The 27,985-nt window shown below is 34.0% G+C and overlaps 2 protein-coding genes across 2 annotated transcripts; one reads left to right on the forward strand and one right to left on the reverse strand.

Moving 5' to 3' along the window:
• Window positions 1–14,478: 14,478 nt before the first annotated feature.
• LOC145125576 (inositol diphosphatase DSP1-like) lies at window positions 14,479–16,582 on the forward strand. Its single transcript, XM_079061019.1, has 5 exons — window positions 14,479–14,751; window positions 14,853–14,946; window positions 15,889–15,952; window positions 16,065–16,108; window positions 16,403–16,582. The coding sequence occupies exons 1-5, from the start codon at window positions 14,525–14,527 to the stop codon at window positions 16,559–16,561; spliced, it is 588 nt and encodes a 195-aa protein (XP_078917145.1). The 5' UTR covers window positions 14,479–14,524; the 3' UTR covers window positions 16,562–16,582.
• A 7,116-nt stretch (window positions 16,583–23,698) lies between these two features.
• On the reverse strand, window positions 23,699–26,266 carry LOC145124728 (1-aminocyclopropane-1-carboxylate oxidase 3-like). The gene is made up of 4 exons (XM_079060179.1): window positions 26,085–26,266; window positions 25,773–25,999; window positions 24,766–25,099; window positions 23,699–24,214 (listed from the first exon to the last, which is right to left on the reverse strand). The coding sequence occupies exons 1-4, from the start codon at window positions 26,187–26,189 to the stop codon at window positions 23,921–23,923; spliced, it is 960 nt and encodes a 319-aa protein (XP_078916305.1). The 5' UTR covers window positions 26,190–26,266; the 3' UTR covers window positions 23,699–23,920.
• Between the last annotated feature and the right edge of the window lie 1,719 nt (window positions 26,267–27,985).

Here is a 27,985-nt window from a genome sequence, read left to right on the forward strand (position 1 = left end):
TGGCAGCCGAACAAAACGCTGTCCTAGAACGAGTACCCTCGTCGTACACTGTAAGTGCTCCCCCACTGGGGTCTCGTATCGTTACCAACTGTCGCTCGTAGTCTATAACAGCCCCAAATCGGCTCAACCAATCCATGCCCACTATGACACACACGTCCCCCATCGCTATCGGGACCAGATCTATCGGGAACTCAACACCGAAGATCTCGAGTACACATCCTCGTATCACCTCTGTAGCATACACTGCTCGCTCGTCAGCTATGAAAACTCGTAGAGGTCGACTCAACGCCTCTTGTCTGCTACTGATGTGCCGACTAAACGCTATCGACACAAACGATCGACTCGCACCCGAGTCAAATAACACTAAGGCAGGTACATAACTCACAAGAAAAGTACCTACACATATCATCATATAAGCACAATATCTCAACTCAACATAAATAAATAAAGAATACATACCAGCCACAACATCGGGCGCTGCGCGGACCTCCTCCGCTGTCAACTGGAAAGCTCTCCCGCGAGCCTTCGGTGCCTCGGCCTTTACTGGCCGAACCTCGGTAACCCTAGCAGCAGGTGCAGATCCCTGTGCTGATCCCTGATGTAACTGCGGGCACTCGGCCTTCCGATGGCCAGTCTGGTTGCAATCAAAGCAAATCATAAATCCCTTGGGGCAATCCTTGGCGATATGCCCCTCCTTGCCACATTTGTAGCAAGCACCCGATCGACAGACCTCATCATGTCCCTTGCCGCACTTCCCACAAGTGCTGCCCTTCTGGCCTCCAGATCTCGTATCAGCGGGCTTGGCCCGCTTGGCTGTCGGCTGAGACTGTGCCGGCCGCCGATCCATCCTCTGAGACTCGGCCTCCTCCCTGGCCTGAGTCTCCAACTCAATCTCCCTCTTCCGGGCATTTGCCTGGAGCTCAGCAAATGACCGGTAAGTTGAGTTCGACACGAACTCCCGAATGTCCCTCCTCAAAACGCCCAAATACCGGCTCATGCGTGCCTGTTCAGTGGACACCTGCTCAGGGCAGAACATCGCCCTCTCATGAAACTTCCTCGTAACGACCGTAACAGAATCAGTACCCTGCTTGAGGGTCAAGAACTCCTAAACCAACCGTTCCCTCTCCACCGGGGGAACATACTCGTCTCTGAACATGGTGGTGAACCTCTCCCAGGTCACCGCTGAAATATCTGCAAGAGTGAAGCTCGCCGTCACGAACTTCCACCAATCCTTCACTCCCAAGCGGAGCTGGTTCAACGCGAACCGTACCCTCAGATGCTCCGGACATGAACACGTATAGAAGCATCCCTCGATATCAGAAATCCATCTCATCGCAGCGATCAGATCCTGCGTCCCATCAAACTCTGGTGGCTTCGTGTTGCTGAACTCTCAAAGCAACAACGAGTCACCTCCCTGAGGTCTGGCAGCAGCCACAGCTGCAGTAGCTGTAGCAGCCGCAATCTCAGTCACCGCTGCGTACCGCTCATCAAACGTCTCAATCAATATGGTCTTGATAGACCCAAACATCTCCGTAATCTCGGCTCGAATCGCCGTTGCCACCTCATCGTGGATCATCTGACGAAGCTCCTCGTCACCCACACCGCTCGCCTCAGGTCTGTGGCGTGTCCCAACCATGATGTCTCTGAAATACAACATAATAATATCAGTGACTCGCTCGAGCATACTCGCACTCGATAACTCAACCCTACTTGTTCCTTAGTACCCAAAGGATTCTTACTTAGGGTGCGCACTGCTCCGGTGTCTTCAGTAGTACGGGCCCTATACTACCGTCCACACCGCATCAGCATTCACTCTAAGTCCTCCTTCTTGGATCCCAGGTCACAAGCACTCTATATCTCACTGGCATAGGCTACCCTTCGGTAGACCCCTCATCAGCTCCTCACTGCTACCTACTCGCCCTCAAGCATCACATAGCAGCAAAATCCTTCCTAAGCTAAGGCATCACAAAATCAGGCCACTCTAGTCCTAATATGAATACCTAGCCAACTCTAGCATGCGTATCATATCATAACATATCTCATAACACATAATGTAAGGGTATTTTGGGAAATCGCCGTTCAGGCGCTGGCTGATCGTACACACTGCTTCCTTCTGCTTTTCTCAAAATCTTTTACTCTTTTAGAAAAAAAATTGTTTATTTTATGAAAAACTTTCTCAATTCCTCAGTTTGAGTTCAGATTCATCCGAAGATGCACCCGAATCCCTCAAACCAAGGCTCTGATACCAACTTGTAACAACGTAAATTTTCAAAACAATTTTTTCATTTTTGAATCATACTTTCATTCACATGATAATCACAAAACATAATGTGTCACTGTGTCATAACAAAAACATGTCCCAGAATCTCAATAACATAAACTCCATAAGTGTGTACGGATCATGCCGGCGCCTTCCCACGGTCCTCGCTAGTACCTGAAACACATATCATAACAACTGTAAGCATAAATGCTTAGTGAGTTCCCCAAAATACCACATGCCACACATACGCCTTTCCAGGCCACAACTCTGTAGGATCTTCCGATCCATGTGTCTCAGGGGACTCCCGTCCCAAATCTCGGTAGACCTTCCGGTCCTACCCGTATCGACCTTCCGGTCCGTAACCTCTTGACCTTCCGGTCCATATCATACATAATCATACATAGCACATACATATCACATAACCGCATATAGCACATACATCATAGGATACAAGACCTTCCGGTCACACATAAGTACCCTTCCAGGTACAGTATAGTGAGAAGACTCACCTCAATGAAGTCGGATAAACTCTCGTGCTCAACGTCCCGACTTTGCCTCCTCCTATTATTCAAATAACATCCTGATCAATATTTGATGGGTTTTAAGCATAAGAACAATCCTATGTGCTCATACAAACCCTAATGCTTGGATCTAGGTTTCTCTATTGTACATGCAATGAATCCAAGACTTACAAACCCTAGATTTATCAAATAAGAACTGAAATAAGGGTTTAGTAATTACCTTTGATTGTTATATAGCAATAACAATCAATCCTTGCTTTGATTGGCTTCAGAAAGCTTAGTGCCTCAAGTGTTGCACCTCTAATGGAGTCACAAACACCACTAAGCAACTTGGATGAAGAGGAAGGAGAGTGGATGCACCAAAAACGACTGGAAACCCTAGAGGAACACTTATCCACGTTTTTGGGGCATAGGGGTCCTATATATACATGTAGGCTATTAGGGTTTACAACTAGGAAACCCTAATCTGACTGCTTAAGCCCTAAGCAGTCCAATGGACCATTCCAGAAGTCCCTTGGACGACTTATTTATGGTCCTCCATATAGAATTCGTCCATTGCCATCTAATGGATCCTAAGCCCAACTTTGTAACTATCTTATAATTACAATATCAGTCCCCTTAATTTAATTAATCTCTTTTAGTCACAAAATTAATTCTTAATTAATTCTTGACTAATATTAATTAAACTATATGATTTCTCCTTTAATATATTATTCTTATAATATATTAATAAATCATAATTAAACCTTTCTTTCTCCTTAATTCATCCTACATATTGCTATGGTGAAGGCAACCCAAAAGGACCATGCTCATAATCGGGTCAAGTACATACCAAAATAGTTATGGACTTAGACACTAATCCAACATTCTCCCACTTGGATAAGTCTAATAACTATTCTGCGTATGACTTCAGAACATGATCAGTAATCGTAGCTTTCAAAAGCCGCTGTCAACTCTGATCTTATCAGATACGCGTGTCCTTTAGATAAGGGATTATATATTCCTCCATTCTACAAGATATCGTATAGACATGAGACATGGATTGAAATCATTCTCTCAGTCTATGTGTCGTTTCCCGATTTCCGATTTATGACAACTGACTAATTGAACAAATCAAATCAGTCCTGGCCCGGCCGAGCACTTTTCTTTGTCATCACTAAATCATCGAGGGGCCCACAAATATCGCTTTTATCCTACCTTGGGTAAAAAGAATGGATAAACTTTGACTCAATTGCTTGCTTGCACCTACTAATCGAATCACACACAACAATAAGTTTTATAACACCAAGTTACTGGTGTGTTTACTTATCATCAATGTGCAACCGACCAGCAAATAACAACTCACACGTCTCGGTTTCAAGAATATACAATGTTATCGTCTCACCAATCACTCGTGATAAAACCATGAAGTGATTCAAGTGAGCGTGGGTTTAATCCAATACTTTAATCTTATCAAAGCACTCATGAACTCTGCGGCAAACTTGTGCTATGTCTAAACACTTTAGATAATCTACAGACAGATTCATGACAATCTTCCTTCATACCTACTTCCAACGTATGACCGACTGTGGAGGTTCGAATAACCTAGTTATTTTGGAAGTCAAAACATGCAAAGTGAAACACAATAATAATATTAATCCTATATGGTCCCAAAACTTTTTGAGCGTAAATAAAACACTTTTATTTAAACACCATATTGATTACTCATTATTCATTGCTTACTGTTTCAGAAACTCAACTTATTACTCGAATTATAACCACAATTGTCCCATGCTCCAAGCATGCACACTTTGGTTTCCTATGGTCCATACTTTGTGAAATAGATCAATTGAAAACTTTTCCAATGAAACTCATTTCACAATCCCCAATCCTTATTATTAGTATAAGAATACCAAATTCTTGCCACTTTTAGAATATGTCAGATTCTAACATTTTATGCAATGATTCTTTCGTAATGTCATAGCACAAAAGTCACCAAGACCTGGCTAATGAAATTACAAGGTATTCTATCGGAAATTGTTACAAGACAATTCCATAGACGTGAAGTCTCACATTCAAAGTACATTCCTTTGAACATCCTTCTCGCATAAAAGTTTCTAATCTAGACATATTTCTTAATATCCAACTCCCATTAATGGAAACATTTCCATATTTGCCATATGACAACTCATTCTTAATAGAATCTTATCTATTCATAATAATGTCAATATAGTCCATCCAGTACTATACTTCCAACTACTCACAAGTGACAAATCCTCAGTGAACCTCAGATCGTCATTTGATAGTTGTTTAATTATTTTAGTCAAAAAACGATTCTAGTCCTTTTCCCACTTAATGCCCTAGGCATTTGGAAAATTTTAGAATGGTCAAATATTATAGCATATGCAATCGATCCTATACCCGAAGCGTATTGGACACGATGCATAATGTCTCACATAAAGACGTGATACTTTATCAGCCTTCTGCCATAATATTTTATGTGCCCTGTTCCCACAATTCGAACTATGAAGAGGGATGCCGTAATCATAATCGAATTTTGAGAATGCACTATGTATCCTTGACTAAATTTATTAACATTTCTCGATCTAAGCTTTAGAATTTTGAAACGAAGTATAATATTCTCTCCCTTAATTATAGCAAAACAACTTTTCAACCCTTGCAACTTTGCAAAATGAATCTTTGTTTTCTATAATTAATATTGCTAACTTGCAATACTTAATAATCATGCTCCCACTAACATGATGATTATTTTCTTACCAGCATAACACTTATGCTCCCACTAGCTTTGACATGTATTCAGAAAACAATTGACCTTCTAGAAAACAATGCTTATTGAATTCCTTAAGTTCATATTTCTAATACCTAATGCTTTCATAAGCCTTTATCTAAGCTTTTTAATCTCATACACCTTTGCCTTAGATAGCTCACATGTGTGTCTAAACAATTCAGAATTTATGTTACTAAGTCCCAAATGTTCATATCAATTGCCAAATCTCACAATTCGAACTATAAAAAGGGATGCCGTAATCATAATCGAATTTGAGAATACAATTTTCACAATTGCTATCTTCTTAAAATCTCTCTTAGTGAAAGCATTTCCTCACAATCATTTTCATGAAGGAGGAAAACTTTATGACACTTAGATTTTATGATGTATGTGTTCCTATCCATGTGAATTTGTCAAAACGAAAGTTTGAGACAAATCCAAAACCATATGGACTGAACTTGTTCAAACTTGATTTCTTGCCTCATGGTAACATGAATGCCCACCATGTCTTCCAAGCAACTCACCCTTTCATATCAATGTACTTTCCATTGATCAAGGTGCTTTGTCTTTATGCATTCAAATGAGAACTCATAGAATTCACACGCATAATTAACTCAACTGGAATGGCACAGAAAAAAGAGTATGTCATCCACGATAGGCTTTAAACCTCAAGTGGTGTGCTAGTGATGATCAACTAGGTTTACTCTTGATTTGTTCTTGAAACTTTTCAAGACCATTAAGACTCCCACTGACTTCTTGACATATAAGATTCTCTTGTCAAGAAACATTTCTTGACAAACAAATATTCAAGAGTTAGTGTAGCCTTTTGTCAAGTTTAACACTTCACACAATTGGTCCTGGTTGGTCTTTGTCTTATCCAAGACATCACAACTTACCAATTTCAAATGTGCAAGAATAAGAAAACTTTTCCAAATTCCACATTTATCGAGTGTTATAAACCTACTTAAGACTTGTCACTCATGTCAGAATCTTGACTCTAAGACTTGATATTGGAACGAAGTATGATTGACTTCTTGATTTAACCATTTCTATAATTCTCGATTCCTCTTCTTAGACATGCAATTGCACTAAGACTCACTTATTGGATCAATTGAGATATGGTTCTTAATCATTAAGACTTATCATAAAACACAATAAAAGGTACTCTCCCTTCTTCTTAGAATAGAGAAACTTTTATCTTTCTGCCTACCTGATTCTTCTTATTCATTCTGCTATTGATTGAAACTCTTTCAATCAACTCAGAATTATACTTAATCTTATAAGTATAATCATATTTACTAAACTTTAGTAAATGATGACGAATATCTTTATCACTCTTGTGGTGGACTTGATCAACGCACAACCTAGTGTACTCGATCTCCTGGTCCTTCTCTTGACACTTTGCCAAAGAATTAGTCTAATTTCCAAAATATGAAGTTTCTCATTCATCACGCAACCAAGTTGTATGATTCCAAGTTTCTGTCCAATTGAAACTTGGGTGATGAGAATCTTCCTTTATTTGGCAAATCCTCGACATTTCACAAATAACATAATCAAGAATCACATCCAATTCAACATTGCTAAAATTAGAAATACATAAACATCCATTTTCACATATGCCATTGCAAGGATAAATAAATAGGACGAAATCAAAATTCATTTTATTGCGGAAAAACTTGTCCTTACAATGCAATTAAAATGAAAACTATGCTATTTCAATTTCTAAGCAATCTATTCTAACTCTAAAGTAGTAGCTCAATAATCCGATCTTCAAGCAATGCGATCGAAATCCATTTCTTCACGATCAGATTCAGCTTACTTCTTCCCTTAAGCTTCCTCTCTTTTCTTCGATCCTACAAAACATCAAAATGTAATCTTATCACATCATGTATTGAAAATCAAAGAATAGGAACTTATAGAGTTAGTTATTGGATTTTACCTGAAGTAGAGCCATACGTCTTGACTCTCCCATCTCTTAGATCTCTCAGGTAAACAGGGCAGCTTCGTCTCCAATGCCCCTTCTCTTGGCAGTAGAAGCAGATGGACTCTTTTGGAATGGTACAAGGAACTATCTCAGAATTTACCTTTTCCGGATTTCCAATGTCACCATTTTCAATGTCCATTGAAGTTTGGGAGTTTGATTTGCCAAACAAATTTGCTTGATCGGCACGCCAAATCATTTCTGATTCAGCAGCTATAAGCAAATAGGTCAAATCAATGAGGGTCACGTCATGGTCCATCATATAGTACTCTCTAACGAACTCACTATATGATTCAGGAAGGGACTGAAGAACCCAGTCAACAGCCAACATTTTTGAGATATCGACACCCATCATCCTTAACCTATCAATGTGTGACTTCATCTCTAAGATGTGTGCACACACAGGTTTCCCATCTTCGTGTTTACTTGCCAAAAGGGATTGAGTGAGCTTGAACTTTTCAAGCCTTTGAACTTGTGGGTTAGGGAGAATAATTGGAGGAGGTGGAGGAAGTGAAGCATGACTCTCATTTCCTTGATCGTATCGTGGAATGTCATCTTCATTTGGAAAGCTTGTTCCAAGGGACTTGGGAAGACCATTGTAAGATTTAGACATCTACAACACGGGAGAAAATTCAAGTTAGTTGATAAGAATCCTTGATGTAACACCCAAATGAAACATCAAGGCTAGGATCCAACACAACATTCTACAACCTAGAAGAGGGATGCCGTAATCTAGTTGCAGAATATTTGAAGGTAGGTAAATGACGATTTACCAATTCCCACCATGAAAAAACGAAAAAGAAATTTAAGTTTTAAATGAATTGAAACTCCTAGATCTTTTGAGATTCATTGAACTTTTCAATGGCATGTTTAATCTCGATTATGCCCTTCAAGTTTGCGACTGGGATGCCGAGGATCACAAACAAGGTGTGAATAACCATATGAATCACGTGGTGCACCCAATTGCTACTATCACCTAATCAATGTGCCGGTTAGCCACACACGCTCCATTGATCTATGATAAACATCGAGCCACCCTTCGCCACCAATGTCAATCCCAAATTAGTGTGCCGGTTAGCCACACACGCTCCACTAACGTTTGACAAGGGTACGAAGTGTAATTCCATGGATTAGCATACAAATTCACATTTTGCCCTAAAGAAACTAAGATTGGGAATTTGTAAAAGCATTTAGTTACTTTGTACTTCATTATACTTATAATGGAAGGTTTCGTCCTATCCTACCCGTTCGGCTAACGACCCTCCACTGGTCAAGAGTGCGGTGGGTAAGAGTGGATACCCATTCAATCGCCATTTTATAGGCAATTTCCTTAAACACCCCTTATAGACCAGCTTCGTGAATGAGGCCTACTAACGGTAAGACTGACTCTTTACTCATATATATAATATTAGACCTTTAATGTTACATATATATATAGTATAGGGTGTATTTTACACTTTTAAAATACTAGGTGGTTTTATTAACTTTCTCTTTTAATTAAACTTTAATTAACTTAACAAAACCATGAGGGTGTAATTTGAACTTTTCAAAATACTAGAGTTTTAGAATTTAAATATTACATAATTAAACTATTAATCAAAATTTTAAATTCCAAAACTTGAGGGCAAGTTTTGAAACATTTCAAAACATTAGATTTTAGAATTTAAATATTTCAACATTAAACTTTTAATCAAAATTTTAAATTCCAAAACTTGAGGGCAAGTTCTGAAACTTTTCAAAACATTAGGGTTTAACTATTTAAATTTCAAAAACAAAACTTTTAAGTTCAAATTTAAACTATAAAACCTAAAGGGAGTAATTTGAAACTATTCAAACTTACTAGGGATCAAATAACAAATAATATAAATCAAACAATTAATTTAGTGATTATCTATATTTGACCTAATCCAATTTTAGTCACAAGATAATTACCAAATAATTTGAATAATCTATATTTATCATATAAAGAACTATTATTCAAAAGATTTGAAATTATCTTTTGTTTTGGTAAGGATAATCATTTACATACAATAAAATTCGGATTTTATTATCAAAAAACGATTTTGGCATCAATCCTACAACAAAACAGCAAGTAAATCCCGAAATATACTCTGTCAGACTCCCGGACTCGCCGAGTCAGTCCTAAACTCGCCGAGTAGGGCCAACTCGCCGAGTCCAGATACTGACTCGCCGAGTTGAGTCGGGCAGAGGCAAAAAAATTGATTTTCAGCAGAAAAACGACAATTGCATCACATACAATAGAAACCAATCAAGGCTCTGATACCACTGATGAGTTTTAAGCATAAGAACAATCATATGTGCTCATACAAACCCTAATGCTTGGATATAGGTTTCTCTATTGTACATGCAATGAATCCAAGACTTACAAACCCTAGATCTATCAAATAAGAACTGAAATAAGGGTTTAGTAATTACCTTTGATTGTTATATAGCAATAACAATCAATCCTTGCTTTGATTGGCTTTAGAAAGCTTAGTGCCTCAAGTGTTGCACCTCTAATAGAGTCACAAACACCACTAAGCAACTTGGATGAAGAGGGAGGAGAGTGGATGCACCAAAAACGGCTGGAAACCCTAGAGGAACACTTATCCACGTTTTTGGGGAATAGGGGTCCTATATATACATGTAGGCTATTAGGGTTTACAACTAGGAAACCCTAATCTAACTGCTTAAGCCCTAAGCAGTCCAATGGACCATTCCAGAAGGCCCTTGGACGATTTCTTTATGGTCCTCCATATAGAATTCGTCCATTGCCATCTAATGGATCCTAAGCCCAACATTGTAACTATCTTATAATTACAATATCTGTCCCCTTAATTTAATTAATCTCTTTTAGTCACAAAATTAATTCTTAATTAATTCTTGACTAATATTAATTAAACTATATGATTTCTCCTTTAATATATTATTCTTATAATATATTAATAAATCATAATTAAACCTTTCTTTCTCCTTAATTCATCCTACATATTGCTATGGTGAAGGCAACCCAAAAGGACCATGCTCATAATCGGGTCAAGTACATACCAAAATAGTTATGGACTTAGACACTAATCCAACAATATTCTCTCATGATCTCATCTCTACAAACTGGGTAGAAGGCCATTCTACCCTTCCCTGAACTCTCCTGAATCAGTCTTGACCAGAACCCTAAAGTCAACGAAAGTCAACGGTCAAACTTTGACCCGACTCGTCGAGTGCACATGGGCGACTCGGCGAGTCCATGCGGGTCCTCTGAATCCTTTCAGCCTCTCTTGGCTCGTCGGGTCATCCTTCCACTCGACGAGTTACACCTGACACGAATCGCGGGGCAACCCCGACTCGACTCGTCGAGTCCACTTATGGACTCGGCGAGTTGCCGCCATGCTCATACTCAAATGACCTTCTGAGGTCAGATCTGTTCCTCTAATCCATAGATCTGACCTTCCCAAGCTCAATAAACACGTTAAGGTTCGATCTTGATACTCATGCAATGTCCAAATAACCCTACTTGATGAATTAGCCCCAAATACAACATCCTAAGTCCATTTCTTCCATAACTCATCATAAAGCAAGGTGGATAGAGTTCTCTGAACCACTATGGGTCCAGATCTGAAGTCTAAACATGATAATGGACCATATTCCCAACAAATCAACCCAATAAAGGGTATAGAAAACCCTAGATCCATGGATTCTTTAACAAAACAGAAAAAGGATCGATATGCTACCTCAAGGATGATGTCCTTTGCTTGAAATCCACAAATATGCAACCTCCTTGGCCTCCTCTAAGCTGGAACCACCTTCTTCTTGCAAAACCAACCCACAAAGATCAAATAATGGCTTCTTCCCTCTCACAAACGCTCAAGCACTCTTAGGGTTTCTCTCAAGGGTCTGGTAGCCGCAAATGGTGGCTATAAAGGTCCTTAAATAGGGCTCAGGCCCCGAGAATTAGGGTTTCATTTAACAGTGTGGACTCGCCGAGTCCTTCATTAAATCAGACCAAAGTGCGCGATCCCACTCGGCGAGTCTGAGCGCCTATTCGCCGAGTCCCTTTCTAAAAGTCAACATAAATACTTAAAATAAGATACCTGGGAATCCGGATGTTACAACTGGATATTCTGTTGGGAGGATCAACAATCTGTTTGAGTTGCGGTGCAAAAGATGGGGTAATAGGGATCTGCAGTCCGGATCTATTTGGAATAGAAATGGTTATGTGTATTATCTTCATGTATTCACTATGAATAGAAATGGTTCAATCCTTAGTGACACCCTGATATTCGAATATTTGGAATGAATAATATACTAATATGAAATTCAATCGTCACGACATTTCATTTATGCATCAGTTTGTTGTTGTTGTTATGTTTTGTTTTAAGTTAATCAAGATTACTCTTAAATGGGGGAGGTTTTGTTGGTGATTTGTTTCACTAATTGTACTTAAGTGTAATGGGATGACTTGTTGACCAAAATCAATCTTGAAGAATATTAAACAAGTAAGGAATGTGCGGAGTGCACAATTGTTTAAGTTTATTCAAGATTCAAAGTAGACTGTCTTTTAGGGGAGAAGCCCCTGAACGAACGACGGCTCGGGGGCAGCGCTCTTGGGAGCGGGGTCCAAGGGCAGAGCCCCTGGCTGGGGTCGAGCTGTATTAAAAATACATTAGAAATCTGAATTTTGAATATTTGACTTAGTTTTGGCTTTGCATTAATCCTTATAGAAAACTCGTTTTATTACAGTTTTTGACTGTTGGAAAAACTGTTTTATGACAGTTTTATCAGTTTTTAGACATGAAACTGTTTTGTGACAATTTTCTAACAAAGGAGGTATTTAACCGAATTTTGGTCAGTTTTTTGGTACTCACGAAATTGATACTTCTCATTATCTGTTCTGAATCTCTTATGAGTCTTACCCAATCAAAGATTAGAGATACCACCTAAATACTTTGATTTGAAAGTGAAATCACAATTATGAGAATATCCAAGTGCCTTTATTACCCTAAATTTCTAACATGAAATGTTATAAGAAAACTTGAAAAACAACACAACTCCTCATGCATTGTTGATTGTAGGAAATGATTATTGCAAGTGCGATCTTTAAAAATAAAAAAGACACAATCATGCAAGTAGTTGTTTTTTTTTTCTTTTTTTTTTAATATGACTTGAGGGATCAGGTAGGCCGGTTTAACTTGTTTTTAAGTTGTTCGACCGGTTTGTTTGATACATTTTTTTTTTCAAATTGGCTGGTTTTTTTTGGTTTGATCCGACCCAAACCGCCAAAAATATTGTTGACTTTTTTTTTTTTTTTCTATTGGTTCACTTAATTAGGGAACACGATGTTATCATATTCCATATTCGCCACTATGGTACCCAACGGTGAAGCTTCTTCAATCGTCAAATACAAAAAACATGGATATAATTGTGTTATTATGCCCTAAAAGTTGAGAGCCAAAGAATTTTATCATTGACGACAAATGTGATTACAAAAATTAAAAAAGAAACTATAAATAAGAAATAACTACGACAAAGTCACAAACCTAACTAAAAAAGAATTAACATATAAAAAAGATACAAAATAGAAGAACGATGTAAATATATAATATGATGCCACACAAAAAAAAAAAAACCCAAAAAAAAAAGGTTTTGTTATTGGGTGAGCGTGGATTTCACCGTGTTGGATGTGGTTTTACTCGTCATTCAGAAATCACCGAAAAAAAATAAAATAAATAAATGTAATTTTTTTTTTTGATTTTTTGCTTGTGGCTTGTTTTATAAAAAGAAAAACGTTATATTCTCCATTCGTCCTTAACAAAACCCTAACACTATTTACTAGATACAAATTTCAATTTTCAATGAGAATATTTGATCAACAATTAAATATTTTAATTTTTTAATGGCTAATCCTTTTTAAAAGTTCTCTTTAAATTAACAAATGTATTATCGTTTTTGTAAAATGTTTTATATAGTTCCCTGTATGTTTTTTGAAAAACAAAATTATATTGAATCGTTAGCAAACGGATGGAAAAAATACATTACAAAACTCAATTAGCCAAACTTGGGTTTTATAACAATCGAACCAAATCTTTAAGTTTTTTACTTTTATTAACCAAAAATAAAGTTTTTACTTCTAACTTTTCACTTTTAAGTGCATGTTAAAAAAATTTGAAAATAACATTTATTGACACCTTTTTGACATAAGATGTCACACAAACCAAAAAAAAAACTATATTGGGTATTTTTTTTAAATATAAAATATACTATAAAACTATTATATATAATTATAAAATAAAAGAGCGACAAAAATAACTTATTTGTAAAGAATTTAATATTTGATATTAACGACTAAAATGAATTAAATTAATTTGTTGAAAAGTTATATATATTTTGAAGTTTAAATTTTAATAAATAATAAGTAAAAATATTATTAAATAAAAAAATCAATGATATAAAACACAAAATATAAAATACTACAAATAATAAAATTGAGAAAGTTGACTAAAAAATTACCGTCTCTATAGAAATATTATGATAAATTAATGGAAGTGATTCATATATAATTTATTTTTCATACACTTTATAAGATTATATAATAGTATAATATTTTAAAATATAAACTATTACATATAAAAAAAATATAAAAAAATTGTTATATACAGATCAACTCTTAAAATAAATAAAATATATCTAAAAAAACTTTCATTAAGGGTGCTATTATTGAAACAAAATCCCTAATCCTAATTGTTGTTATATAAAGTACAAACATATGCTAATTTGTATTTCTACCATAAAAAAATCTTTTTAAACGATTCAAAATAATATAAAGAGGTTACATATCTCAATAATAATAATAATAATAATAATAATAATAATAATAATAGATTACAATCTACATGTTCACAACTATATATAGAGGTGTTTTTCTCTTCTTGACATGCCACACCAAAGACATACACACACACACAAACTACAACTGTCTCTCTCTTTTGGCGCGAAACGCCATGAAAGTTGAAAGCTCGCCACCCGTGGTGTTCCATGTCATCGGAGTTGATGGAGAATCGTCTGGTGAAAACAGGATGACTATCGACTGGAAGCTGGAAAATAGCTCCGATGGCCTGCACATTCCGCCTTTCAATTTTGCTGTGGTTGACGACGGAATCTTCCGGTCAGGATTTCCAGATACAACTAATTTATCCTTCTTGAAAACTCTCGGACTCCGCTCGATCATGTATGTTCAGCTAATTCACAATTTTTTTTAGCTAATTGTTTTGCTTTTTGATAAATTGTTTGTGGGGATGCGAAATCATGGTGATTTTGTGTGTTATGAAGATATCTATGCCCTGAACCTTATCCTGAGGAGAATTTAGAGTTTCTCAATGCAAATGCGATTCAGCTTCATCAATTGGGAATCCAGAAATCTAAGGTATGTGCAAATATAATTACCTCAATTTGCATTAATCATGATTCATTTAATTTATCAATTTTTGCAACCAAAGGTTCTACTTGAAGAATTAAATCATGAATCAAATTTAAGTATCTCAAGTGCATTATTCGAAATTGTTATCGAACTACATTTGTTTGTTTAATTAATTTGAACATCTGGCTTCTGATTTTGTTTCCATTTCAACAATGATGTTCTATAAATTGTCAACTTCACTTAATTTATGGGAAAGTTAGGCAACCTGTTAGAGTTTATCAAAAAAAAAAAATCATAGCATCAACAAGAATTACATCCCCCGTTGTCCACATAACTTCATTACTTCACAACAATATATTCATTTTACAAATTACAATATACAAAATGACGTAACACTGCGAATTAGTCGGTGATCTTCTTTTTCGGGCAAAGAAAATCGGCACAAAACAACACGTTTTGCTAACGTATAGTAACCGACTAGCACCGTTTGATCATAAATATGATAATGTTTGCCAAAACCACCAATATAAAAAAAGAATAAAGTTATAAAAACAATATACAATTTTACATCATAAAAACAACCATTATGATCAACAACTAAGGGGTTGTTTGATAAAACTGGACCATTTAGAGTTTGGAATGATTCCAAACTCTAAATCGTTCGGATGTCGTATCAAACATGTTGAATGTTGACTGATTCAAAGATTATTAAACAACTCCTAGTTAAATAGAAATGATTTAATTGTTACTTAATTGGTAGTGTTCAATGAATTCAACCTATGTTTGTGTTAATAAACATATAACATTTTTTCAATGTCTCAACTTCTAACATATGTACATTAATTGCATGATACATTGTAAAAAACTCGTAGATTTGCCAATGTGTAATGTGTTGCCTTTTTTTTTATTCTTTTTTGTAATTATACTCATATCTTTATATATGTATAGGACCATAATCCTATAATGGAGATCCAAGAGGGAAAAATCCGTGATGCTTTAAAGGCTCTTATGGGTAAGGGAATTTATGTACTTTTTGTTTATAATCGTTTATGTTATATTAGTCATAATGTCAACATATTTACTTTGAGAATTTTCATGACACTCACTCTATATATCTTATCCAGATCCAAAAAACCGTCCGGTGCTCATCCATTGCAAACGTGGAAAGGTTTTTTTAATTCATCTTCGAACAATAATCTAGTGGTTGATGTCTAAATTTAAGTTAAAAATGCACAAATAAAAATATACTTTTCTTTATATGTTTATTAAAGCTTCATGTTACAATAATGTCATCCAAATATAAAACAGTTTTTGCACCGTTATAATAGTCTTGTTGACAGAAATAAAAGTAAGATGCTATAATAAACAAATAAAGAAATGAAAGTACATTTCTTTATCTTGCATTTAGCTCTAGAGTTTTCAAGGTAGTGATTAGTATTTTTGGTTAATTTGTGGGATTCAGCATCGAACTGGTTGTCTTGTGGGGTGCTTTAGAAAGTTGCAAAATTGGTGCATGAGTGCTATTCATGAAGAGTACAAACACTTCGCTGGTGACAAGTCAAGAGTTTCCGATCAAAAGTTTCTTGAGACGTTTGACATTTCTAGCTTCATCAAATCTTGATCATGTTTTTTATCCATCTTGTGTGTGTGTTTTTTAATATATAGTTATCTAAAAGTATAGTATGAAAATGGAGTTTATGATTATGATGATTCAATCTAGAAAGATTGGCTTGTTGTGTTGTTTCTATGTTATGTAAAGCATGTTTCTGTGTAGTTTCTTAGTTTACTTTCTACCATTGTATATGTGTGTTTCTAAACGATAACAACAAACATGATCAAATGTGATGGATTTTAAAACAATAGAAATGGACCATGTTAAAGTTTTCCAAATTGAACCAAAATTATGACAATGTGCCAACCAAAAGGACTAATCTGTAATTTACTGTAGATTTAAAAATGCTATTGCTACCAAAATTGGAACTCAAGCTCGAAACTAGACTTGAGCTTGACCTTGACTCGAGCCTTACTTTTAAGCTCACACTCAAGCTCGATAAAGTACTCGACACTTTCGATCTCGACTCTATTAGTTATTAAAAAAAATAAAAATTACATTAAATTGCAATAAGAAATACAATTAAGATCGTGAGCTCGACTAAACCCAGCTCGATTTTGTAAATATGAATAAAATAAAGGTCAAAAGTGTAAATATAACTTAATTCACGAGCTGAGTATTAGAATTTCTAATATTCATACCCGACTCGATAATATAACAGCTATTTGAATAATTGGAATGTAGATTGATAAGGCCCACATCGATTATTGGCATGAAATCTTATCAGAAAGACACAAACTTTGTCCATAGGTAAGTACCTGCGATTCTCATTTCTTCAGATGAAGAGATTTCGATTTCGTTAATAGATTTCTCTTGATCACATTGCAGATTAGACAGTTCTCATAGTTTATCTCATACTAGATTAAAGATTTTCCCATGTTAGGGTCAAGTAAGAATCAATTTTCGAAACATTGAGGTAGGAAGACAAATGATAATTACACAGGTGTCAAACTTGAACTTAAAATCAAACGAAAACCATCCCAATGGTGGTGGCATTCATATGTACTTGTCAATTTTGTGAGTTTTTACCAAAAAAAAGTATTTAAAGAAAAAGGATATTTAGTAGATGGGTATAGTTTTAAAATATTTAATTATGTTATTGTTTTTTTTAATATACATTTTTTTGATTTTTTTAAAGCTTTTTACAATAATTTTTTTTGGATGAGATATGGTTTTGTATACATAAATACGAAAAATTATGTGTATATAATATATGCATATAATTTTAAAAAATGGTTTTTGTATGTTCATAATCTAAATGGAAGTATAAGAAAGAAAGAGTTGTTTTTGTTTTTTTGTTCTCTTTCATGTCAACAGTAATTTATTTATTTATTTTTTTCACATATCAAACGGGCAGAAGAGGAAATTAAGAAAAAAACAATATTTTGGTTTGTACACTTGGACAAGAACACAAAAACAAAAGAGATTTTTTTGAGTTACACTACCTGAAGAGAGATAAAGAAACAAAAAAAAAAGTTTTTTTTTAATTGCTTCGTATTGATTGTTGCATCTGGACAAGAAGGGAAAAGAAAAAGGATAATTTTTTTTTGTTGTTGTCTAAAAACACAAAAGGTAAAGAAGTGGGCCGATTTCCATGTAAAACCATATCCGAACCATTACTTATCAGTTAACAAAAAATAGAAACAAAACCATCAGTTTTAAAAATAGTTCGATTATTATGGTTCGGTTTTGGTTCGGTGTTCTTCCGGAAATACTTTTTCATTTTTATAGTTTGTGTCTACATTTCATTGCGTATAATTATGTGATCGCTTTTTACCTCTCGGCTTTAATTGTTTTGTCTCAAGATTGGGTTTTGATGTTTTTAAATCACATCTTATTTGATTTCATTACAAGTCGCAGATCGATGGAATTTGAAATTTAGATTTCAATGATCATATTAAAAAGTTGGTTGTGTACATAAAACCATCTCATCAAAAATATATAACAAAAAGTAAAAAAAAAAAAAAGTAAATTAAAAGGCTGAAAATTTTAGACAAATATTAAAATTTTGAAATTACACCTGTTTATTTTTTAAATTTATACCTATCTAATACTATTTTTTCAAAAACACCCTTTTGATAAAAAATAAAAATGAAAAAAATAACCTCCGATTTTGTTGAAGAGAGCTAACCATTTAATTATAATCTTAAAGAAGAAGAAAATAAGAGATTTCAAGTCAAATGATGTAGCTGCACTTGAACAATAAGAAACTTCATTTTTCATTTGTTCTTGTTAAGGGCATCTCCAATATAGGCAACCCTCTCATATTATACAACTTACATTTTAAACGTCTCCCGTCGATACAATACATACAACTCTCGTACCACTCCATCTCACTTATATATTTATCTCAATCTTTATAAATTTATCATCAAAAAAAATCCATAAAACCATTCAATAATCATACAACTCCAAAACAATATCAATCCACGTCACCACCCTCCAATTCATATAACATCCATACCACTCTACCTCATCCCATACAACCCTTACACAACCCTCATTAGAGATGCTCTAGGAAAGAAGATTTCTCGAAGTGGGATCAACCACAAATGATTCATCTTTTCGATAGTGTTGAAGAGAAGATGAAATATGCAACTAAAATATGAAAAAAAAAATTATAAGATAGCTTAAAGATTTGGGAAATACATAATAAAAGACCATTCCACACCATTGCAATGTAATTAGAGCATCGACAATATGAGCTTTTTCAAGAGTTTAGGCTTGAATAAACCCTTGAAAGTTAAAAACAAATAGTAACGAGTTTTAGGTAAACACACAAAATAAAAGCTTTAAGTTTGCATGCAACCTAAATAGGATTTATGTTTTCTCTATTGAACTTATAACTAAGAACATAAAAAAGAAACCTACAAACCCTAGACAATTTTCGAAATTAACATGAAAGAGTTTTAGGATTATATACCTTTTAGTTGTTATAGCAAACAACTAGAATTCTTCTTTATTGATCTCTTGGAAGCAAACACCACAAGTGTCGTGCCTCTAATGGAATCACACCCAAACTAACAAGAAGATAATTTAAGAGAGAAGAGATGGGAGAAGGAATTTTCGTCCAAGGCTTGTCGAGGGAAGCATGGGATGAAAATAAGGCTAGAGGACTCTTTATATAGTTGAAGAAACTTGGTGTCAAAACTAGGGTTAAAGGGAAATCTCCTAGATCCTTTGTTTGGTGACCAAACAGCCCATAACCCCTTGTCTAAGGGGCCTTGGACGAAATCTCCTAGGGATTCCATAGAGATTTTTGTCCACCTCTTTCAAGAGGTTCTAGAGCCTTCTTTTCTCAATTATTAACAAATAACAAAACAGTCCATGTACTTTTAATTAATCCAATTAATTTCTGATTAATTATTAATTAAATAATATGATTTCTAATTAATATATTATTTTCATAACACATTAATAAACCATTTATTTAATTTATTATTCACATAATAAATTAATCTCTCTCTCTCTCTCTCTCTCTCTCTCTAAAATCATCCTGTCAAATTGCTGGGTTTGAGAGCAACCCAAAAGGACTGTGTTACTATCAATTCAAATATATACCAATTTTAGTTATGAGCTTAGATATATAATCCAACAAATAACATGAGAGCTTATTTAATTTTTTCACGTAGTTTATAAGTTTTTGACATGAACTTCTTCAATGATTCGGATAGGTCCCATAGATTTTCAACCAACTTTAAATAGACAACTTATACACACAACCATAAAATGATATAAATAAAATTAGTGGGTCATATAGTTGATGAAAAAATCTCCTATCATGGAGATTGTTTTGAGGTATTTGAGTTGATGAGTTGTGTTTAAGTTTTATGAAAAATATCAATAAATAAACTCTACTGTTATGGATAGTGGTTTAATCTTTCAAATAAGTCATGTTAGATTTTGCAATTGAAATGTTAATACTCTTTCAAAAGTAGTCCCTATTAGCATACAAAAACTAGTTCATAATATTGAACTAATATTTTAATTATTTATAATAGTAAATAGTAATTCAAATATATATACATATAAGTAATTTGTAATATAATGAACACATCATTATCAAGTATATAATAATATGGAAGTTATTAAGTATATTTATAAATAATTGATATAATTAATTTAATATTCTAATATACATGATCTGATATTCTAATAAATTACTATTAAAAAAGGCTTCTACTTAATTGGCACTGCAAACAAGATTTTAGAATTTGAAAGGCAACTTGGTAGTATTAGTGACACGATAGTGCCATATCACTTGCTAGTGAAAGTCGTGAATGACTTGAAAATGGTTTGTGATGTGTCTGCTAACGAGGCAGCTGAGCTGGCAGTGGTTATGAGACCTCAAATACATATCTTTTGCGGTGATAATATATGCTTTTGAGAGGTCACAAATTAAGGGTAAGCTCGGTTTTGATTAATAAGAGAACAAGTTAGAAACATATGTTGAACAATTTAAGCTTGCTGGGACTTTAGAGGTTGACATATCTAAAGTGTTAAAGAATCAATATTCAAATGTGACGAATAAAGCAATCATGATAACAAAAAGATCCAACAATCTTAAATATTTGATGTTCATCTAATTAAAGAAATTGCGTTTTTTCTTTTAGTTTTGGAAACGGGTCTAGTTTACTTTTCAAAATGTCTCATAATCAAGGAGTTGTGCTTATATTTTTTTGTTTATTTTATTTTATTTTTATTTTTATTTTTTTATCATGAGTCGGGTAATTTTAAATAGATACAAACAATAAAGCTGAAAGTAAAAAAAATATATATCAAAAGATAATAATATATGAAAAACACTACTATAAGCCTAAGGGGTATGATCACATCCAACCCACCCAAAAAGTGATGTCACCTCAGCGCCATGTCAGCTCCACTGCAAACCCACGACTAAACCACTAGCTCTTGTAAATGGTTACCAATCCACATCATTTTTTTTACATTAGAATAAATTAAAAAATAATTATTAAACAAAAATAAAAACATAAATATTAATTAAAAACATTTTACATTAATTAAAAAAAAAAAAATTTAAATTCTAAATTACTTAAAAAACATAAACATTTTAAACCTAAATTACTAACAAAAACATAGAAAATATTACTTGTCGTCGGTGTGGTCCGCGTCGCCATCGACCCCGTTTTCGTCATTCGCGTCCTCATCCTCATCGTCATCATTGCCATCGTGTTGTTGGAATGAGACATATTTTTACAAAATTGTCTATTATAAAAACTTAAAATACAATTGCAATAAACAATTCTAGTCACTGTTGGGCCGAGTGTGATATGATACTAGGAGGTGGGCTGAGCCTTGGTCGCCATCCATTCTCGTATAGTGTTGACCTGAAAGTGGCCCATTAATGTTTAGGCTCGATCCAGTAGTCCGTATGGAACATGTTGGTATGGGGAGCCCAATATTAGACGATGATTTCCTCATGAATGATGTAAGTTAAAATATATACAAATTAACAGGGGTATAGTTATAATATATTCTAAAACATATCATGCCTAAACTGACTCAAAAGCTTGTCATATGAAGAAAGACTGCAACTATTTACGTTGGCATAATTAAATATATTGGGCTTTTATTTAGCAATTTAGCTAGGTTAGACCAAATAAATTGTCTTTCACTTTAATTGAAATTTACCTTTTCCTTAGATGATAAACCCTAGCTCTATTCCCTTTTATTTTGTTATCAGTTTACATTTACGTCCATTTTAAGTTTTGAAGATCAAGGATATGTCGCGCGTGATTACATGGTTATAGTGGTCCTCCTCCCATTAACTTGGGATGTTTCCACATTTTCATACTTAGCTGTAGAATTGACATACTGAGGCCCATTAAGTTGGGTCCTCAATTCCTCATACCTAGTGTGGGTGTATTAGGTTCATGCATAGAGACTTTAGTGTTCTCATCTTTGGAATTGACGATACATATCCGTTCATTTGGGTGTTTTCACCTAACTTTCCTTTCTTGTCATGGAGTTGTTGGATTCATTAATCTCAGTCTTAATCTCTCTCTCCCAAATTAACGGCTACTTACCCATTCATTTTGTTTTTTTTTTCTCAATTTTATTGGGTTTAGAGGTATTGAGCTCATTTCCGTGGGCCTTAAATCTTAATGTCTACTTAGACATGAACAAAAAGATTAGTCCCGAAAAGACTGAGACTAACGGTGTGAAAATAGACCAGTCCTAAAAAAACCGGATCGAAAAAAGACTTGCCCTAGATCTTTCGGGACCGATCCAAAAAAAGAACAGACTATTCCGATATTTGTCTAAAAAAAGACCGAACCGATCTAATAACGATCTAATAAAACAGAAACCAAAGTTTATATACATATCATTTTTGTGTTAATTACACATTTTTTTAATCACGCATTAACCAACTTTTTCCGTTATTTCTCTTATTAAATTTTAGTGTATCATTTTTAATAAATCTTAATGTTAACAGAGAAACTCGAAACCGAAAGTACCAAAAGTGAACCAAAACCCCCGAAACAGAACTGAAAAATGTGCAAGAAAAGACTGTGATACTGGACCGAAAAGACTGAGACCGGTCTAAAAAGAACAGTCCGAGACCGTCCGGACCGAAAAAAGACCGGACTGTTCTAGTCCCCAAAAAACCAGACCGTTACGAAACCGACCCGAGACCGGTACTGCCAATGTGCATCTCTATCTTCATATAATTATATTTGGAACTGAAGACCTCACCAATGTCCATTCATACGGACTTTGTTCAAATGCCAAATAGTTCTAAGCCGATGCTAGTTTTGTTGAAGTGTTGTGGGATATTTTGCATAACTAATATGAAAAGCCTGCTTTTGATTTGCATTGGTTTTCTATCAAAGTTAATGGATAATCATAAAAATGGACATATGTAACATTTCATAATTTGATCAACTATTTGACCCATAACACGAAATGACCACCCATTTGCAATGGGTCAATTAGGAAACTGCAAAATTACTTTTTTTATTTTCTTGCGAAATGACATTATCATTTTTAAAGACCAACATTTTCCCAATATAATTGCAAAAGATGTTTTTTTTTCGATTTTTTTTTGAATTTCTTTTCACAATGTTTGTCATTGTTCAAATACAGGAGCTGGATTATTGAGTTACTATTAAGCAAACATTGATATTGGAAAAACACAGAAATTATGTCATTATGTTATTAGGGCATTTCCAAGATTTGGTGTTCTTATACAAACATTCATAGATAGACGCCTGCAAGACACTAGAAACACAACACCTATGAATATACTCCCAACACATTAATTTAATTTCCTTTTTTTTTATGTATAAACCTTTTATTTTATTAAATCCGCAGACACACAAACACCATTACTGTAGGTTTTTGATCTTAAACAGTTGCAATTGGGTCGACTCTGATGGTGTCTTCCATAGCTGTCTTAAAAGCTTCAAATCGGGGCTCTTTTGCCTGAAACTTCACTTGTGCATAGAGCTTCATGTAATCCTCAAACACAAATTTCGGGTAGATATTGTTTTTCTCTTCTGCTTTGTTTACTAGTTCTGGGGCAGGGTAGATCACAGCATCACTGCCCGGATTGTAAAATGATGCAATCGACATGCGGGTCCCATCTGTTTGAGCAATCACTCTATGCATCACACTCTTGTACCTTCCATTTGTAATCACCTGAAAAAGAAAGATAATGTTTTTAGTACACCCTTTATTGTTTCAAGAAACGGGTATGATTCTTTAAGCATGAAGTACAACATTTTATTGCAATACTCTATACTTGGGCTAAATGCAAGAAGTTAGCAATGTACTTTTATTTATTTGTGTATTATAGAATCATATTTTCATTTCTTTCTTACATACTTTGAAAAATCTACCCAACTATAGCATTGTAGCATAACATCCTACTTTAATTTCTTTTTGTTATATTATTGTACTTTTGTTTTTTTTATTAAGGCCCTTGTACTTTGAAAAATCTACCAAATTATAGCATTGTACTTTTAATTTATTTCTGATTTAAGACATTATATTTTGAAAGTTCTATCCACTTATACCTTTCTATTTGGATGACATTGCTACATTTAGATCGATTTTTCAAAGTACAATGTTGTGATAGAAACAAATAGAAGTAGATTGTTATATATATAAAAAAACAAATCAATGAAAGTATGTTGCTATTTCTTGCATATGTTTAAATGGGGTTTGGTTTATATTGTTGTTATATATACCTCAAGCTGATCACCCAAGTTGATGACAATCGAATGATGCATAGGTGGCACATCAATCCATTCTCCATCTTTAAGTAACTGGAGCCCACTGACCTTATCGTCCTGAAAGAGCAATATAACACCGCCAGCATCGGTGTGGGCCCGCAGACCCTTGATAAGATCGGGCTTGGGGCAAGGAGGATAATTGCTCACCTTGGTCCCAAAGGTGGGGCCCTTGGAACCATAGAAAGCTTTCTTGAGATAACCCTTCTCCAATCCCAAATTCTCACATAATATGTCTAAGATATTTTCAGCTAGTTTCTCAATTTCTTTAGCAAACTCCTTCATCACCTTCCTGTAATCACACATAAACCATAAGGGTCTCTTTGTTACAATGGAATAGAATTTAAAAGAGTGGAATGAACAAAGTAATTAATGGAATGGATCATTAGCTTTGTTATCATATCTAGTTGGCTTGAAATAACAAAATAATGTACAATAAAACGCTAGATAAAACTAAATTGATAAATAAACCAAATTATTATTTCATAAAAATAAACTTTAATCAAATTAGATATCGTTAAATAAATGGTATATGAACACATATTGATGTCGGTTGAATATAAATACTATAAATAACTTTAAATAATAAAAAGAATTGTCATCTAAAACAATTGTTTACAAAAAGTAAATACCGGTACAATGATATTTTGAAATAGAATCATAGTAGAAAAAATATTTAGTTATAACACCAAAAAAGTCATTTGGTTTTAGTTTTTAATTTATTTAATTTTAAAAACACTAGTAGTTATTGAAGATCATATAAATAAAATAAAAGTTATATATGATTATAATCTATCAACCCGAGCGAACGGAATCGCATTCCAGAATAAATTCGTTATTCCATTCTTACGTGGCGAACAAACTGCATCGATTTTTACATTTATCTCAATGATCAACAATCTATAAATAAAAAAATCATCATAATAAATTAATAAATTAATAATCATTATGTATATACTATATACCTGTATTCATCTTCAAGATCAGGGATCTCAGAGATGTTGGATTCAGGAAGATGACGGAGATAAAAAGTACTCTCCCAATCCAAATCTTCAATTTCACTTTGAACTGCTTCTAAGCCTTTACTAGCCACCATTTCTTTAAACCTTTCTTCCATACATTTCTTGTAATGCCCTTTTGTCATCTTCTCCACAGTGTCCAAAAGCTCGGTCGATATCCCATGATTCACAATCTTCAGTATAAATTATACAACAAAACAACAATAAGTTACAAGTTACAACAAATGATAGAATAGAGTACAAGTGATGATTGCATACCTCAAAGAAACCCCAGTTTTCACAAGCATCATTGATCAAGTTCATTGTTGCAGACCTTTCTTCTCCATTCAGTTTCTCCATGTTCACAACTGGGAATGTCGCCATTTTTTTCTTCTGAGTGTTTAAGTTATGTGTGTGTAGGGAAAGGTGATGTTAGTGTGTGTGGAATGAAGGTGGGGGTGGGTGCAATTTATAGAGGAATTGAAGAAGGTGGGGGGAAGTAGGAAAATTAGAAACAAGGAAAAAATGGAACAGGACTCATGCAAATTTTGCATGTAGCATTCTTTGTGGGACCCTTTTGAAAAGTTATGGTCAGCCTATGACCATGGGTCTAAATCATCTCTTTAGTTATGTCATTATCATTTTGGTTTATTGTAATTTATTGTTAAATTAACATTTCTATAAAAAACTTATTACTTGGTTCATAAATCATGTTCTGAAAAATGTATTTGTTCATTGAACTTATTATCGATACAAAGATATTGGACCAGAGATTGGGACCATAGATTCGAGACCTGAGATATTGATCAAAATTTTGGATCAAAGATTCAAGACCAATAAACACTTAGTAGATACAAATTTCGTGTATCTGGTAAACTCTGATGCTGTAAAATAAACTATGTTAACCCTTGCTTGTTTTATTTTTCTTTGTATTTTCATAGCGTGTTTGTCGTGATTAACAATAGTAATTTTTGTATTTCGGTCCACAATTTTATTATTTTATTTGGGAAAATATTGATCGAAAACATGTATTTTAAGCTCTTCTTAGAATTAAAAGAGTTATTCCGTGTTTGAATCTCACAAGATTTAATTTTAAGATTGCATTTTGAGCATTTTTTTCGTGCTTTTTGTATTTGGATTAAGTGCAATTATTACTATAATGTATTTCTTTTGTGTAAAATCTATCTTTATTTGTAATGATGTTTTAGAACATACATTTTACGTGTTTTTTGCATACTTTTTATGCAAGTGCACATGCTTTTTATTGTTGTATATATTTTTAAATGAAAAATGATTAGCCATTTTTGAAATGATGTTGTAAATCATGTATTTTACGTGCTTTTAGTATTTGGATTAAGTGCAATTATTACTATAATGTATTTCTTTTGTGTAAAATTTATCTTTATTTGTAATGATGTTTTAGAACATACATTTTACGTGTTTTTTTGCATATTTTTTATACAAGTGCACATGCTTTCTATTGTTGCATATCTTTTTAAATGAAAAATGATTAGCTATTTTTGAAATGATGTTGTAAATCATGTATTTTATGTGGTCCTCATATGCTTTTTGTACTTTGAGACGTGCATTTTGGGGTGCGGTGACTATTTTTAAGTTGTGAAGAGTGCATTGAAGTTGTACATTGATATGATTTGTCATTTTGTAGATTTCAGCCAATAATAGGTCTTTATTGAGTTGAATGAGTCTAATGTACCATTGCTATTGCATAAAATACAAATACATGAAGAATTATTGGTATGGAAAAATGATTTAATAACTTTTCCCTATTTTTGTGCTCCATGACGTAAAGATTTAGTTGCTATTTATGTTTTATGTTAAATATTTTGATTAAAGGGTGTCTGATAGTTTTCATTTGAGTCGGACGTAACTCTAAATCGGACGGACTAAGAGACATATCAGAGGAGCTAAAATCGAATTAAAGACTTCAAATTGTGATATCAAATAGTCTAAATCTCACCGAGGAGCTAAAATCGAATTAAAGACTTCAAATTGTGATATCAAATAGTCTAAATCTCACCGAGTCAGACCTAACTTCTTACCGGATTCAATAAAAAACAAATCAAAATGCCCTAAATTTAAATAAAATGTAAGGGTATGCTTATGGGTATATAAATATGTGAAATGCAAAAAATTTATCTGGGTGTGTTAAGTATAGGGGA

Source organism: Lactuca virosa, chromosome 7 (assembly GCF_052849685.1).
Source record: "Lactuca virosa cultivar CGN04683 chromosome 7, Lactuca_virosa_CGN04683_v6, whole genome shotgun sequence".
Taxonomy (NCBI): domain Eukaryota; kingdom Viridiplantae; phylum Streptophyta; class Magnoliopsida; order Asterales; family Asteraceae; genus Lactuca; species Lactuca virosa.

Bases quoted from the DNA above. Each gene is read 5' to 3' on its own strand.
- LOC145125576 (XM_079061019.1), top strand. From the start codon at position 14,525: ATGAAAGTTGAAAGCTCGCCACCCGTGGTGTTCCATGTCATCGGAGTT. The intron at 14,947-15,888 runs GTATGTGCAAAT...ATATATGTATAG, and splicing joins TGGGAATCCAGAAATCTAAG to GACCATAATCCTATAATGGA. The intron at 16,109-16,402 runs GTTTTTTTAATT...TGTGGGATTCAG, and splicing joins TCCATTGCAAACGTGGAAAG to CATCGAACTGGTTGTCTTGT.
- LOC145124728 (XM_079060179.1), bottom strand. From the start codon at position 26,189: ATGGCGACATTCCCAGTTGTGAACATGGAGAAACTGAATGGAGAAGAA. The intron at 25,100-25,772 runs GTATATAGTATA...GTGTGATTACAG, and splicing joins GATCTTGAAGATGAATACAG to GAAGGTGATGAAGGAGTTTG. The intron at 24,215-24,765 runs GTATATATAACA...TTTCTTTTTCAG, and splicing joins ACTTGGGTGATCAGCTTGAG to GTGATTACAAATGGAAGGTA.